Genomic DNA, 17,004 nt, shown 5'->3' with positions numbered 1-17,004 from the left:
ATTATCTGGCCTCAAGGAGTTTACAAAGACATGGGGAAAGGCATGAAATATGATGTTTAAGTTCAAAAAATAGAATGTAAATCTGTATTACAGCATGACCATAATTAGAGTAAATACATACATGTTTGTGTGTGTGTATGTGTGTGTATCTGATTTTCAAAAAAACATTAAGAGCATTCACAGTCTCCTCTTCTTCCCATCTAGATTTTCTATGAAAAGTTCTGATTTTCCCATCCTCACTGGAATCCCTTGAACTCCAGTGTCACTGCAGATATCAGGGCTTCGTGTGTGTGTGTCCTAGGAAGAAGATGGGGAATCTACACAGCAAGTGCCATTCTGTAGAGGAAGAAGGTAGGAGGAAGAGAAAAGCCAAGAAGCAGTGGTAACACGGCACCAGGAGCTTGAGAAAGGGAAGAGGTGAGGGGAAAGAGGACTTTGGGCAAGAGAAGGAAGGAGTCTGGGGAAAATGGAGAAAAAAAAGATTTTTAAAAAAGTTTTGCTGAAGTCAAGGGTGTTGCCCAGTGGTATGACACTTGTCTAAACACATGAGGCCCTGGGTTTGATACCCAGCACCACAAAAAAGGGGGAAAGGCTGGCTGCTAATGGAGACTTGGGCAAAAGCTTGAAAGATGTAGGAAAATCCAAGACATGTGGGCAGGGCAGGGTTTTCAGAATGGCAAGACTTGAATAGTTTGACAAATTAGAGAACAAATACTCTGTAAGGCTGTATCATTTTGAAACATTTTTTGATAATTTGAATGAACTGGGGACAGAAGAAATTCTATGATATGCACTTTACTTAGCTTAGAGATCATTCCAATTTGGTAATTGGAACCAAAAGGTAATTTCCTCAGTTGATGTTTTAACTGGGTCAAGAGTCTGACTTCCCAACCATCAAAAGTTCAGGATGTAGTAATAAGAAGTTTTTAAGGACTCTATCTTCTCCACTGGAATGCTAATTCAAGAATGCTAATTGAAATCTGTAAAATTGTGGTTGAATCGGATGCAGGCTTATTCATTAAATTCTGAGATTTCACAAACTAGAGGAAAGCATATGATAAAATTAGACATACTTCTTATGTGAGGTATTAATGTACTGAATTTATGTCCACAGGCTGAATTTAAATGTACTCAAGAGTTTGCATTAATTCTTGCATGACTGATTAAATATGTACTACTGGAAATGAAAACTTTGGGGGGATGGTCTCCATCTTCCCGGGAGGGTATCAAGGATGACAGTGATGATTACCTATCCCATGATGTTCTCTGTGGGAGTGAATGTTAGAGTAGAGGAAACATTAGGCAGTTTTCAGGTCTTCAGATTTCCAGAGATGTCCAATGTGGGTAGTTGGTGAAGCTGTTGAAGTAAACGTTTTGGGCTTTGACTGATAGGTGAAGACATACCTATCATAGAGGCTTCAGTTGGGAAGGACTGTCAGGCACCTAAATATAATTTTCTCAGACTTCCTGGGTGAGAGTCTGGAGTACATATTTGGAAGAGGTTATAAAAGGAAAAAGTGATGAATGCAGAATGTTGTGGTTAATTAATGAGGCATAAAATTGGAAAGAGATATTAACTTGTCAAGGAGAAAATGAAAAGACAAAAGGTTACATTTTGCCAAGAACAGTCAGGGTGTAACAGAGAAGGGGAAGCAGATGGCAGGAGACAGGTCACAGATCAGGAAGATGGTAAAGAGCTACCTCGTTGGAGCTGATGTTCACGGAGGCACTGTGGAATTCTGAGCCATGTCTCTCCCGGTATGTGAATACAGGACTGTGAATGAGCAGGGGAGATATTGGAGAATGGTCATTATTAACAAAATGTTCAAAGAATTCAAAATAGGAGAAAAGTAAAAAGTTCAGGGGCAAATGCAAAGCAATGTTTGAATGGAAAACACAGGAAGCTTCTAGATTGAGCACAGAGGAATTTCTGATACAGCTCTTTTGTTGACTGTGAATTTCAAACTTTGAATACAATGCCATGAATTTCTCTGTGAAAATGTATGTTAACTGTGAAAGAAAGAATTGACATCTGCAACTAACACACACATCACTCTCACTTCTGATGTGAGACTTCTGGTTTTTACTTTATTAATTCCTACATCATTTGAGGTTTTTATAAATATATGTTACTTCTTTAATAAGATAAAACTAGAAAAATTCTATTGGAACAGGGTTAGTTTTGATAGAAGAAAAAATTTTGAGATGTCCTAAATTTAATGACAAAAGCCAGAAGGTGAAGGGCAAAAGAAGTAAGGGAAGTTAACCAGCCAACGACTTGTGGCAAAACCAGCAAAAAAAAAAAAAAAAAAAAAGACTGATGATGTTGAAATCTTGAGTGAAATCCAAACAGTGAGCACCTGCGTCACCATACCTTGTTTGCATATAAACTTTTGGGACCGTTAACTCTAACCCAACATCTAAAAGCAGCAGTTACTCTTCTTATGACTGCCCTCCTATCCACAAGCTTTCCAGCTCAACATTATCCCACTCTTCTCATCAACAATGGCCAATGTAGGTCACAGCACTTGCCTACCCAGATTTTATTTTAAAATATTCTTGACTCTGATCTGCTATGTAACCCTGCTACTGGTAATTGTGGCAACCTGTCCTGAATTCCAGTCCTTTCCTTTTCTGGCTAGCATTTGTGAATGGCTCAATAAATCCTTTTATTATTTCAGAGATCCCTTAGTTGCTAGAGTTTTGGTTTCATGGCTTCCATTGATATGTCATCTGTATCTCAAAACAACTATAAAAAAGATATAAAATGGACTTACAAATTGAATTATATCAAAGAAGTATATTAACAGGGACTTTACAAATAAATTATATTTTAAAAAGTCTGGCTCCATTGTTGCCCACATAACTACAAGCAAATACATCTATGAGGATGTAGGAAGGTTTGAAGGTCTAGACAACTGCTGTGAACAAGGTGAGCAGGTGGGGCACTGGAACTCCAAGGCCCATCCCATTTACCACTAGTGATTTGTTATCTTAAAGACCACACGATTTAAATTCCTGAAATCTGCTTATGGAATTTTCCAGAAATCCTTCATTTAGTCTAGCTCAGTGGTTCTCAAACTTAGTATAGGTACAAATTACCTTACTAGACAGTGCATATAGAACTATGTATCCTATACTTTAGGGGTGATTAAAGGGATTTTCAGGTATAATTTTGCGCCTAACTTTTGTCTTACTTGCTGATTTTATAACCACTTTGTTTCTTTGTGTAATATGAAATTTTACTGTAATAGAGTGGTCAGAAACATAAAAGGATCACCTGTGCCACCCAAAGAAAGAACTAGAAAACTTACTATGATCCAAATACTTTTCTGATCTTCCAAAAGTAGTCTACAATAAGTGTTTGGTGGGCATTAAGCCTGATCAGGAATCCCACAAAAGCACAGAGAAGAGATTGAAAGTTGTTACCATACCCTGACAGGCTTTCTTCTTCTTCTGAAGACAGCTTTAAGAGGTTACCTAAGAGGCTTTATCTGCACAGTAAGACTACCTTTGTTCACAGTGAAGTTTTGTCCCTCACCTTTATTTAGAGTGTGAGACCTGGGGAAGAGGGGAAGTCAGGCTTTCTTGGGTTTAGTTGTGCAAGCTGTGGCCCTGTCCTGCACAAGGGATGAGTCCAGCTGAAGGAGAAGGGGCAGGAATTTCCTGAGCCCTTGTGTGGGCAGAGTCTGTGGCATAGGGGTTGGAGCAGGGGTTGCCCTTCCCCCAACAGGCTCAAAGGCAATATACAGGCCGGGGGTGCTGGGAGAATGTCTTTGGCACACATTAAACTTCAAAATAGTTAAGGGTCAGGTATTTAGACAAAATACGTCAGTTTCAAAATGGCTAATATTTTAATATTGGTATATTTTAAGATGAATAATCTTTTAAGATGCAAACTCATATTTTCTTGACCCTGATTGCTGGTTTCCCTTTCATCTCTCCTGGAGAGGGTTAGACAGCATGTAAGCTGTACTTAACTCTTCAGGATTTCTATAATTAAGGGAAGAGATGGAGCAGGGCAGGAAACCAAAGGTGACTGTGAATTATTCCAGTTTTTGTTCTACAGAAAGTCTAAGTGTTTAGGGGAAGTAGATTTGCAGAGATTTGCAGGTATAGATGAAATGTCTTATTGAACAAAAGAAAAGCAAGTGATTTCCTTGGCTGAGGAAAGGGGAGGGAAACAGGGCAGATGGGGACCTCAGAATAAAAAATAGCATCAAATTTAAAAAACAAGTTTACCTGAATTTTATAAATTCTGAGATTTATACTTTACTGTTGCCTTTAAGCAAATGTATCAAAAGGGCTGTCTCAGAGTCATGGTTCTTAGTGACTACATGCCAGGTAGCTTGTGAAGCACGTTCACACCTATTCTCTCATGTAATCCTCACAACAACACTCAAAGCAGATGCTGCTGTCACATTTTATAGGTGAAACAACATGACTCAAGGACACAGCTGGTAAGTAGAAGGACCAGGGATGCAAACCCGCTTTTGCTTTTTTCCTGCACTGTAGACGGATTATCAGTGGCATGTACCTAAACTCAGAGACAAAGGAATACATTGAGGTTCTCAGAAGGTTAAAGTCAAAAGAGCTCAGTCCTGTATAGTATTTGAGTCTGTCTCGTTCCGTGAGCAGATATCTCATTGACATGTTTGAGCAGAGTATATAAATAATACTGACACCCACAGGAAAAGCCCCACTCATCACTGGACTAAAAGGGGGAAACTCCTGGGCAAAGACTACAAGTTCCTAAGTCTGAAGAGAATGTGAAAGCAATGTGTCAGGAGACTTAAAGAATCCTGCTCAGACAATAAGACCCTCATGCCTGTGCCACATTTCAGAGGCCCTTCTTCAAGAATGTCAGTATTGAAGATATTTTCTATATTCAATGGTAAGTTTAGGCTAAAACAAAACAAAACAAAACAAAAAGCCTATGGGCACGAAGGCATTGTGACCAGCCTATGTAACTTCTATTCATTTAATTCACCTGGGCACTCCCACCAGGTCTGAACCACTCCTGTGCCTATCAACATGCCGTTAGGCTAGAAAGACACAAACTTACACACACACACACACACACACACACACACCAATCAAGTCCCAAATCCCCACCCAAGTTTGAGCCCTAAACAAAAAACTAGCATTTATTTTTAAAAGCTGCCTTTCTTTTCAAAGGCCCTGGCTCTGGTTTAAAAATTTCTATTCAAGGCATTGGACACATGAGTATGCTCCAATTCACAGGACCAGGTTACCTGGTTAGGATCAGGGCCAACTTCATCCCAGTTGTGAGTGACATGACCTTGGTCAATGGATTCAAAGGGCTTGTGAGAAACTGAAGGTAGAATCCTGTACAGCCAGCTAGGGAGAAACAAGAACACACAAACCTTTAGGTAATGTTCTAAGTGACACAGAGACTGGCTCAGGAGGTGCCATCAGGAAGACACTCAAGTCAACAACTATCTGTGGGCTTTAATGTGAGAAGCAATGACAGTGTTACTTCTCAATAGCCATTTGCTGCCTGGAGCTCTGGCCCCTACTCTCCTTTCCACTATATCTATCAATTTTCAGATTGAGCTCCTGCTCCTGTTTATTCCCATACTGCCAAAAAATGAAGGACTCTTTCACACCAACTGTAAGGGAAGAGGAAGTACCTTGAGGGATATCAGTGCAGTGAAATCCATACAAAAACATTAGTTTATTTACACCATAGGATGCTAATCCTTACTCTCAAGAGTTAGGACAGTGAATTCTATGTTGATTGAGATATATGAGTGTTATCTTTGTTATTTTTGAAATATAAAACCGTCCTTTTCTTTGAAAATTTTAGAAGTGTTACATGGCAATGGTAAAAATAATTCAAGTAATTAAAAAAGTTGTGAAAGGTAAATGGTTCCTTCTCTTCTACTCTCTTCATAGCGACTTCTTAGCAGCATCACAGCTTAATGGGTTTCTTACATATTCTCTTAGATACTTTCAATGCATATATATGCAAAATTGTCAAATCATTTTACCACTTTATTCTCATAACAAGAATATGTGAGATTGTCTGATTACCCGTATTTTCCCCAAGATTAGGGAAGATAGTATTTGAGTCTGATAGTTTTGATCATATATTTTTTTATCCTGAATGAGTAAATATTAGGGTTGGAATTAGGCTGAATATAAAAACATATGAAATTGAGGTTTTTACATACTAGGTATAGGAATTATTTTTATAAAAATCAGTAGAAGTTATAATAGGAAATAAAATAATAAGCAATGATATTATAATAAAAGAGGAGAATAGATTAATTATTTTATTTGGAGTTGCACCAATTTTGTGGTTCCTAAGATCAAGAGATTACTTCCATCCTTTAAAGGGTGAGAAAGCCACAGTATTAGATGTGGAGGCATGAATTGGCAGTTCTTGTATGCTTTCTCAGTAAATGAGTTTTAATCTTCTATTAAATCTTTCTATTATGAAGTATCATTAATAATTTTAGGCTTGTGGTGAAAAAATATTCTCTCATTTTATTTTATATTCCCTTTGTTATGAGTAAGGTTGAGAATCTGTTCATTTATTAGCACTCTATAATTTTTCTATGAATTATCTATACAAGTTCTATACTATTTTCAATTGGGTTGTCTTTTTGATATTAATCTGTAGAGGTTTTAAAATTAATACTTCTGTACTCCAAAAATTGTTAGAGTACATGTCCATGTTTCAATACAGTATACTTATGGTTTGTTGGTTTTTTTTTTTTTTTTTTTTCCCTTTAACTTCTACTCTCTGTATGTGTCAAGGCCTGAGCCAATGTTCTCTCTACCAGGACCAGATCTTCAGAAAAGGAAGAAGAGTCCGATGAAATAAATCTGAATGACACCAGGAGGAGAACCTTCCAGAAATTGAGAGGGACACTGAAACTCACTACAAGGGACCCAAGCATTTCCAGAGGCCATAACCCTGATGGGGTATAGAAGGAGGCAGGACCCTACTTCTGACAATGAAACACTAGATCTATTTAATATCTTTTGATCCTGTAAGCCCAAGGACAGTCTACCCCAGGGAGTGGAGGTGATTAATCTGGCCTGGCCCAACACTGAACCACGTGGGAGATAAATTGGCTAGCTTTGTTCTTCCCATCTGATTCCTATAACTCTTGAGGATGTGATCTCAGACCTTGGACTTACTAAACCTCTCCAACACCCAGTGGTATATGGGATTGAAAGAATGTGTGTGTATCTTAGAACCAGCTGTGTGATTCAGGGCAAGTTACTAAACTACCCAGCTCCTATGTTCTTTGTCCTTATCTCCTCCTAGTATTGTTGTGAGGACCGGAAGAGTTCATGTGCATGAAATGCCTGGTACATAGTAGGTGATCTTTTATTAGATGCTTGTTAAATTGTCTGTCCTCCCCTTACTCTTTGGGGTTCTCATCACGGTCCAACTTTTCCATATCCTCTGTCCTATTTGTCACCTTCTCAGGACTCAAGTGTTCTAAGTAACCTAATAAAAATTAATCCTGATAGATAGAATCCCTAATGATTTTGTGGTTCCCTCCATTCTGGTTTCAGTGAGTAATGACTGAGAATTTCAGGCTGATGCACCTACAGATGGGGCTGCATCCATCTTCCTACTGGGAAATTCTTGAGGATACCCTTAGAGAGTTCTACACAGATGGGTGAGCCATGCCCAATATCCCTTATTTATTTATTTATTTTTTAGCTGAGTTTATAAAACTCCCCAGGCAGCGCTACATTGCCCTGGACAGAGATTTAATTCTGACTCAGGGAACTTTGCCAGCTTCTTAATGAAATGCCAACAGCTCCTTTTCAGCCTCCTGGAACACAGCTCAGCTCCTGCTGGCTGAAGATATTGCTGAATAATGGGGGCAGGCAGAAGAATCCGGAAACCAGGTGGCCTGTTAGTGGATGGGCCATAAAGTCTAGAACATAGTCATGGAGCCAGGTTGTCATAAATTAGAATGGATAGGAATTGTCTGGGTACTTACCTTACCCTGTTCACTTGGGTTTGCAGAAGGAGAGCTGATTAAATTCAATAGAAGTTACCTCTGATTTTGACATGTATGAGAAACTATCTTCCCCTGTCCTTCCATGCACACATCTATCAAGAGAAACCAATACTGATACACACTTACTGCCTCCTGAAACTCACCTTGTACCATAGCACCTGCTGTATCTTGTGCTTCAGCTCTCTAAATACTCTGAAAATACTACTAGAAATACTCTGGAATGGAAACGGAAGTTCTTCTATGGTGCCAATAATGACGATGATTTTAACAATAACTCATGTTAATTGATCACTAACCAGGTGCCAGGAAATGAGCTAAGCACTTTACACAATGTCCTCCCCAAAACTCCGAAATAGGTTCTGTAATTATCTCTATTTTACAAATGAAGAGGTTCTGAGAGGAAAGATGATTTCCCCATGTTCACCCAACTGAAGAAGGAGCCTGGTTTTAAAATCAGGGGCCCTAACTCCAAAGTGGGTATGTTTCTGTGTTCACTATCTCATTGATTTCTCAAGAGACCCTGTGGAGATAAACACACCCACTCTTTCTAAGCAAAATGATACCACCTGTCCTCTTCCCCAGCTCTCCAATGTCAGCAGCAGCCCTCTTCACAGATGCCTTAACCTGAAAGTCCTCTGATTACACACTGCTTATTTCAATCATGACACTTATAGCCTCCTGAATCTACCCCATCTACTCCAACCAGCCTGCCCCAGAGGAGTTAATCAAGGGAGTAAGTTCATTGACCTGCTTTCCAAGAAGGTCAAATTCCAAAGAGCAAAAACCTTACTAATTCAAACCAGGAGGGGCCACAATACAAGAACTTTTCAACTACTTAGGCTTTGCTTATCCAACATTTTCATGTATAGAATGTAATGTTTCTAGTTAACTGAGGAAGACCTTGCTCTAAATCTTCTATAATTGTGACTTAATTATATGCAAAAAAAACAAAAACAAAATAAGTAAATCAAAAAACAAAGCTCAACTGGACAATCCTTAGAAGATCAGAGCATTAGAAATGTTTTCTTTTTAAAAAAAGAAGGAAAAAAACATATTTCCTTCTGAGTACTGGTGAGAATTTGTAGGTGGAACTGGACTGGTGTGTTTCCTGTGTAGTTTGTTCCCTCACCATCTCCCTCTAGTCACTTGATTCCAGCTGGGAACAAGTCCAGTCCCCTCTGCCTGTGATCCAGGATACAGCCTGAAGGATCTATGACCAGGGTATGGGAGGCAGGGCCAGTCCTGGTCATAGTTCCACTGCCTGCAGGTCAAAATTAATCTAATCCTCTTACCTTCTCTTATTGGTGCTCCGTGGACAAGTGAAAGCTGATCCTGAGAGCTGTTCAGCATATAGATTATAGGGGCAGACTTGAGGATTATTCTAAAACCAAAAGAGGCAATAAACAATGATTCTCAAATCCAAAAAGCATCCTCCCAAACCTTTCCACCAATCAATTCAGTGGAGACTCCTTCCTGAGTAGGGAGAGTCTGGGCCACTCTCCATGATCACCCCAAACTCATTTATACTTCTTATAATAACTTTTTATGTAAATGTTCCCCTGATTATAAAAACAACATATGCTTATTATTGAGAATTTATAACATATGAAATATGATATCACCCATTATCTCACCAATTAGAAATAAACCAATGTTCACCTGTTAAGTGTATTTATTTCCCTTCTTATCCTCCGCATATAGGGATCTCATGATACCTGTAACTATAATAATCAGGATTTGCTTTTTTATAAGGAAATAATATAGCAAAAGCATTTTTTGTGCTGTGAAATAGTCTCCAAAAAGTTTTGAAAGAATTTTTGTTTGCTATAGTTTTGCTATTATAACCAACACTGGTGCAAACGTCTTTATACAAACATTTCTAAAGTAACTTATTTTCTCATTATTGTTATATCTTCTGCTTTTCAAGAGAAGTAGAAGGAAGGATCCCTAGCCCTGGACTTTGGGGTTTCTCCAGGAAATCCTACAGCTAATCCTACTAATTTGAGTTGGGTACTTTGCATAGGTAATAACCACCAGACCTCAAGTTGAATTTTTGTATTGTCATTGTTCTATGTCCCAGTTTTCCTAATAACTTGTGAAGCTTCCAAACAGTTCACCTGCTAGATTAGAAGAAACTTGTTGAGTGGAGACATTTTGGCCTGAGGGTCAGTCATCCAGGCTCACGAGTTAGCATTTTCCAAGCATTTTATTCACTCATACCTGGCCCTTGGGCAGGGAACCTGGACAGCGTGGGTCCTCTGAAGCACATTCATTCCCAAATCCAGAAATGTACTGCATGTGACAAAGACATAAATGCCACCATTAGTGGGATTTAAAGAGCATTTCATAACATTGACTGACCACAAAGGTAAGAATTTCTGTGTGGTCATGTGTCTGTGTATGACGTTCCATACATAATATCTTTGCTATGTCTTGACACGTAAGTAATTTAGGAAAGAGGATGTATTTTGTGTAAAATTTTAAAGACTTCTACTTAATCAATACCCTTCATGGTACTTGGTTGATAATAGGCTTGTTTTTCCTTATCTCCTCTCAAGAATAAGCTCTTTAATTCCAGTTCCATCTGGAAGTTCCTGAGAGGGAAGATGGTTCAACTCCAGAATAGGAGGATCTTTCTGAACCTAGATTGCAACCTCCCTAAGCTTGGGACTCCATTCCCCCTCCTCCCAATATCCTAGAAAAAAAAAAAAAAAAAAGCAACCAGGAAGAGGAATTTGGATCTAAAATCTCAGCAAAATCCTTGCCAGAAAGCTCTCTCCAAACTAGCCTTGCTGCAGGCAGAAACCTGCAGTATCTGGCTCATCTATGGAGTACATGTATATTTATACTTATATCTGTGAAGATATGTGAAAATGAAGTTGAAAGATAGGGGTGGCTTTCAGGAGATGTGCCAGCCCAGAATCTTTTCACAATGGCACAAAGGAGCCTACTGTGATTGCCATCTCTTAACTTTATACCCAGAAGGGAAAAGTTAAAGAGATTTCTCAACAAGGCAAATTATGGGGATCCCTTGAAATTTACTTTTTTTTTTTTCATGGTAAATACTGCCTTATTGGTGGTAGTTAGCAAATGTCAATAAATATTGATTCCCAGAGAAGAGCTCTGGTATTTATGAGATTACTGGTCCATAGAGAGTGAAACTGAACCCAGGGTACTGGGACGACTGAAGTCAATCCTACTTCTTGTGAAATGAGTCCTCAGTGAGCTAACATGGCACATGCTATTCTACCAGCTGTAAGAACCAGGGTGGCTCGAAATAGGAAGGTATCAGCTACCCCACCCTTTAGATGGACTACAATTCCGTTATCCTCCTGAATACCTTTGTTTCTATGGAACTTTTTTTTCAAAATGCCTGCAATTTATTTTCAAAATGCCTGCAGCATTTATGGTCCTCTGGGCAATCTGATGACGAAACAGCAGATTTGTAGAATTTTGGATCAGTTACTGCCACCAACCAAGACCTGAGATTTACTCTTGCAATACTTAATACACCTATGAGTTTTGTCAGGGGTCTGTCACTGGCTTCTTTGCTCTCCTACAAGTTTCATGAAGGCTGGGACCGCGGCAGTCTTGTCTACTCTATGTACTCGTGCCCTGGCCCACAGAAGGTATTCAGTAGCTGTCAGAGGACTGATTTGGTTTTTCACTTAGAGCTAGCTTCTACTACAAGTGCATGTAGGGTCTGCGAAGTGGGGTTAGAGACTCCTTTGCTCTAACTTAAACACCAATTGATTTTAGTCCAGGAGAAGAAGAGTGCAGCCTTGTTGGGTGAATGAAATGCCACCATCTGAGCACATTTCTTTAGAAGATATAAGAAGGATGGGTGTGGGTGGAGGGTAGGCCCTCCAGAGTTCTTGGCAGCATGGGGAAGGATGAGCTAGATGTAACATGCCTGGATGTGTGAGCGATGATCAGGCCAACAGTGTCTATATTTGGAAGGAATATTGAATGTGAAATGTTATGACCTAGAAAGCAATGGAAGTGAAATTATTCTTTTGCTTTCAAACACATTTTTTTGGGGTGGGGGGAGCTGGAGATTAAACCAGGCATCACATATGTTAAGCATGTGCTGTACCACTGAGTTATGCCTCCAGCCCCCACAATTTTTTGTATATTTGAAAATTCATCATCACACAAAAGCCCCACCAAGTTATAATCAGATTTGTTCCCAGCAGCACCATTCCGTTTGGAATGATATTTTGGAGGAAAATGGCAGAGATTATCCAGCATCTTCATTCTCCACAGAATACTGTTTTCTTCTTTCAAAATGAAGCGCATGCTCACCATCAACAAGGATTGAATTTGAGTTGCTGAGAATCGGTAATGACCCCAAATTATCTTTAATTCTGTGAAATGGAATTTTTGCCCAGTCTGTGACTGAAGCCACTGAGTATGACAGTGCCTTGTCTTTGTTCAGCTGCTGCATTGTTTCTCTCTGCAAGGAGGAAGGAAGGTTCCAGAGCTGCCCAGTACAGCTGAGCTTTCTGGCAGGCATGAGTGGGTTTACTTATTAACCTTCCCATTCTTTGCAACTGCTGGACTCAGAACAGAGGTCATATGTGTGTTTGGAACAAGGAAAAAGAGAGTGTATGTGCCTCTGAAGCATTTGATTCAGGCTGTGCTTTAGAAAATAGAAAAGAAAGCAGAAAGAACAGCTGGTGATCTGGAAGGGAGCCACCCCAGAGCTGAGAGAGGTGTGAGTTCTGAATCCCCTTTTCCACCTTAGCTGCAGTGCATTGGCTAAAGAAGAGGTGGAAATTGCTGAGTCACTACTGACTCCTTTGGTTTTCCTAACCTTCTGAGAGCAAAGTTACAGATGAGTATATTAGAGCTTTAAAATGCCATTTCCCTCACTGCTGAAGGCTTCTGAACTAAGGAAGCCGTACTTTGCAGCTCCTTTCTCAAGGCTTTGAGCTCAAGGACAGAGTCTGAACTCTGCTTTTATCAGGGATGAAAATCCAAACATTCAACTCTAGCTGGTTCAGTGATTATGTAGAAATGTACCTTATAGGAAAATGTAGCAAAATAAAAATCTGACATTCAGCCAGCATGTTTGTATGCTTTCTTCATTTCAGATTTCTGAATAATTTGATTCAACATAAAAATATGATTTTCTTTCCAAGAGAATTTTATGCACATTTTCTAAACCAAAGAATAAATTATTGAACTCCATGTGACTTCAGTACCTTCAGTTCTTTGGCAGCTCACTAGTATGCAGCTTTTTAATTCTCACCTGGTCCCTACGATGTGATTTACTTGTCAGAATAGTTTTCTGAGGTGCTTTCTCCTGAGTCAGATTCTAAGCACTACCTAACAGGACAAGCAGATGGTATATCTCACTTCCTTTTACTGGTCATGAAGAAAGAGAAGTCAGGGTAAAGATGGCACTACTGCTCCCTTTTTTTCCTATGCAAAGAAAGAGTCTGGTATTTCTGGCTAACATTAATTGCTAGGGAAACTTGTAGATTATTGCTGTAGGTTGAATAATGGCCCTGAAATGTCTTACTCCTAGGAATTTAGGAGTGTTACATTATATGGTGAAAGAGAGATTTGCAGGTATGATTAAGTAAAGGGTCTTGGCATGGGGCAATTCCTTATTATTTGGGTGCACCCTGAATGTAATCACAAACACAGAGACAGAGAAAGAGGGAGATTTGACTGCAAAAGAGGAAAAGGTGATGTAATGATAGAAGTAGAGATCTGAGCAATGCACTTTGAAGAGAGAGGAAGTGAGCACAAGCCAAGGAATGAAAGCATTCTCTCGAAGCTGGTGAAGCCTGGGAAACAGATACTTGTGTATCTGTTGTCCAGAAGAAAACTGCCAAGCTGACACCTTGATTTTAGTCCATGAAACTGATTTCAGACTTCTTAAGGCAGGAAGATAGAGTTAAAGTTTAAACTGGTTGCATGACTGTAATCTCAGTGGCTCTGGAGGTTGAAGCAGAAGGATTACAGATTCTAAGTCAGCCTCAAAAACTTGGTGAGGCCCTAAGCAACTTAGTGAGACCCTGTCTCAAAATAAAAATAAATAAATAAATAAAAGGGGCTTGGGATGTGGCTCAGTAGTTAAGTGCCTCCAAAGGTAGGCAATCAAACTCTGGTACAAAAAAAAAAAAATTAAGCTGGTGATGGAAAGGGACTGTATGCTTTATGTTTAAGAATAATGGTAAAAAACCTCCCCAACTACCTTGGTTGTTTAAAATAAATGACAAGAAAATTTTAAATTCATGCAAGCAGATCTGACCACAAGCCCTTGACTGAAAGTAACCAGAACCCTCACTTAAATGCATTTCCACGTTAAAAGACATGCTCAGGAGGGAGACCTAACACAATTTTAGACACAATTTTGCCCACGTGCGAAATGGTGCAGGCACAGTAAGAGATTGCAATATAATCATGAATATTGTTATGTAATCTGTAAATATGGAAATTCCTGATCCACAACTATATAAATGTTGTTTACCCTATGACTTTGACTTTCTTGCCTATCTATGGAGAGATCACTGCTGCCTGGCTACTCTGCTTAAGGTGCTGCCACCTTACTATATTAATCAATGCATTTAATGATTTTTTCCTAACCCTCTCTTTGTTAGCCATGTCTGATTTCTATCTTGAAGGAACTGAAGTACCTGCTAAGCTGGTGACATTTTGGCCTCCAGAACTGTAAGAGAATAAACTTGGGTTGGGTTTTTTTTGGATGTTGATAGACCTTTATTTTATTCATTTATTTATATGTAATGCTCGAACCCAGTGTCTCACACATGATAGGCAAACACTCTACCATTGAGCCACAACTCCAGCCCAGATTTGGGCTGTTTTAAACCAGTAAAATTGTGGTAATTTGTGACTGCAGCAACAAGAAACTAATTATGTAAGCCAGTGGGTCCCATCTCTAGCTAATAATTAAAATCTCAGAAATATGATAAGATTCAAAGCTAATGAATCAAAGATCTGGTGGTGGGCTCCGAAGTCTGCATGTAAAACCAGTTCTTCATTTTAGAAATGAAGAATTCAAGGCCTGGAGAAGTGAAGCAACTTAAGAATGTGAACAGTCCACTTTTAAATTTAATTTTATTATTTTATCTTTTGACTTTTCTTCCCCCAGTTGTGCTTTAATGGAGATGTGATTTCATTTGAGGTTTTGTGCTGATATATCCATTAAAATGAAGGGGAAAAAAAGAGAAATGTTTTCTGAAGTTACGTAATGTTTATTGATTAGAATGTGCATGATGCAATCTGGCTTTCTGCATTTAGATTTCTGACCTCTGCAGCTAACCTTTTCTTCTGGAGATTAGACAGCAGGTTGGGAACACTTTTGAACTTGGGAACCAGCATGCAATTTACATTGGTGTGGTGATGCTACGCATAATAAATTGCTTAAAAATTACAGCAGAATAGGATTTAGGTATAATTTATTTATAAATGGTAAGGATGTTTCCAGCCCTGCCGAACTTCCTTGTGGAATTTTTATCAGAAAACAGTTTCTATGTTTTCTCCCTTCTCCATGACTCCAGCCAGCACCATTGACATGATGACCCCATATTTATTCCCCTAGCCCTGCCCACTGACCTGAGTTCCAGATCCAGACATCCAACTACCTCCCAGGTACTTCCATTTGGCTGGATCTCCAGCAACTCCAATTAGGCTGGGATACTGGGACCCCAGAACTTGCAGAACTTTCTGCATATTTTGTGCTTTTGCATATGCTGTTTCTTATGGTCCCATCCTTCACTTCACTGATGCCTACTTTTCCCAAGACTCAGCCTAAGAATAGCCTCCTTGCAGAAGTTCCTCTTGACTCTACTTAGGTTGGACTCACTTCCTACCCTATATTAATCTGCAGCATCACACACTAACACATACTATTTGCTGAATGAAAGAATGAGAGTTAACTCTCAGTCGGGCATAAAATAAACTCCTTTACTCTGGTGTTGAGTGTGTTTAGGATCCCTATCAATTAGGGAGATGCCAGATTCTTCAAACTCAGTATCAGGTAAAGGGCATCAGGGCATTTTGGGAAGTGGTGGGGAGGGGGTCTGTCCCAATCAGTTTGAGCCAAGGTTCAGGGCAGTTCTATTCAGCTCTACTTGCATTAGGCCCTGATGTCAGTCTGCGCTGGGCATTAGGCATGGTTTTAGATACTGGGTATTCTCCTTTCCCTGGCCTTAAGGCCTCAGTCTAGGAGGAGCCAACAAGTCTCCTTTTTTGAGTCTGGGATTTGAATTCAGACAAAGCTAAGGATGCCTACAGATGCCCAAGACAATATTTGAAATGAACAAAGACAAGAGATGGTCAGTATCCTTTTCCTTTATCATTTCTCCTTTGTTTCCCCAACTGTTCTCACAGACACTACTGTGAAGCCTCTGAACACAGGGGTTTTGATTGAGTCATTTTCAAATCTGACACCCTGGAGTTTTCAGAAGCTTCTATAAATTCTGGCTGAAGAAGCCACTGCAAACTTGCCAGGTGGTTCCTTTTGGTGCTGGGGATAGAACCCAGAGCCTTGAACATATTAAATTCACTCTCTACCTCTGTGCTATTCCTTGACCCCAGCCAGCCCCAGCCAGATGGTTTCTTACCATCAACTCAGCCATTTCCCTTCTGCTTTAAGTGTGATGACTTCGGGAAATCCAGATCCACGGAAAGTATGCAGCCAAATGTTTCTGTTTCTCCTTACTACCTTCTGGGTGTTCTTGTTCCCACTATGTCACTGTGCCTCACTGGTCAGCAGGTCTCTCGAGGGAGTCAAAAGACTTGCCTAACTGTTGAATATATTAGGCAGAAAGTCCAGTCATCTTTTATCTAAACATCTTATGCAACTGTTTTGTTTTTCTTTGCAGTGCTGGGGATCAAACCCAGGGTGTCACACGTGCTAGGCAAGCATTTTGCCACTGAACTACATCCCCAGCCTTTTGGCTTTTTATTAAACACAGGCTGTTTCTGGAAGAGTTGGCAGAAGCCTGGCTCC

The 17,004-nt window shown here is 39.6% G+C and overlaps 1 protein-coding gene across 2 annotated transcripts in view; it reads right to left on the bottom strand.

The window, feature by feature from the left end:
- Nucleotides 1–16,788, bottom strand: part of Hgd (homogentisate 1,2-dioxygenase) — a 45,776-nt gene extending 28,988 nt beyond the window's left edge. Inside the window, exons 1-5 of one of the 2 annotated variants that reach the window (XM_047564354.1) lie at nucleotides 16,616–16,787; nucleotides 10,236–10,307; nucleotides 9,308–9,396; nucleotides 5,256–5,361; nucleotides 1,702–1,774 (exon numbers count right to left, since the gene is read on the bottom strand). In XM_047564354.1, coding sequence (XP_047420310.1) covers nucleotides 1,702–1,774; nucleotides 5,256–5,361; nucleotides 9,308–9,396; nucleotides 10,236–10,288 — 321 coding nt within the window. In that variant the 5' untranslated portion in view covers nucleotides 10,289–10,307; nucleotides 16,616–16,787. Of the gene's footprint in view, nucleotides 1–1,701; nucleotides 1,775–5,255; nucleotides 5,362–9,307; nucleotides 9,397–10,235; nucleotides 10,308–16,615 lie in introns of both variants that reach the window. The other variant, XM_047564355.1, reaches the window with a different exon arrangement.
- Between the last annotated feature and the right edge of the window lie 216 nt (nucleotides 16,789–17,004).

The sequence above is a fragment of the Sciurus carolinensis genome, chromosome 9, assembly GCF_902686445.1.
Source record: "Sciurus carolinensis chromosome 9, mSciCar1.2, whole genome shotgun sequence".
Taxonomy (NCBI): domain Eukaryota; kingdom Metazoa; phylum Chordata; class Mammalia; order Rodentia; family Sciuridae; genus Sciurus; species Sciurus carolinensis.
Note: the sequence above shows the minus strand (reverse complement) of the source record. Positions and strands in the feature narration are given on the sequence as shown.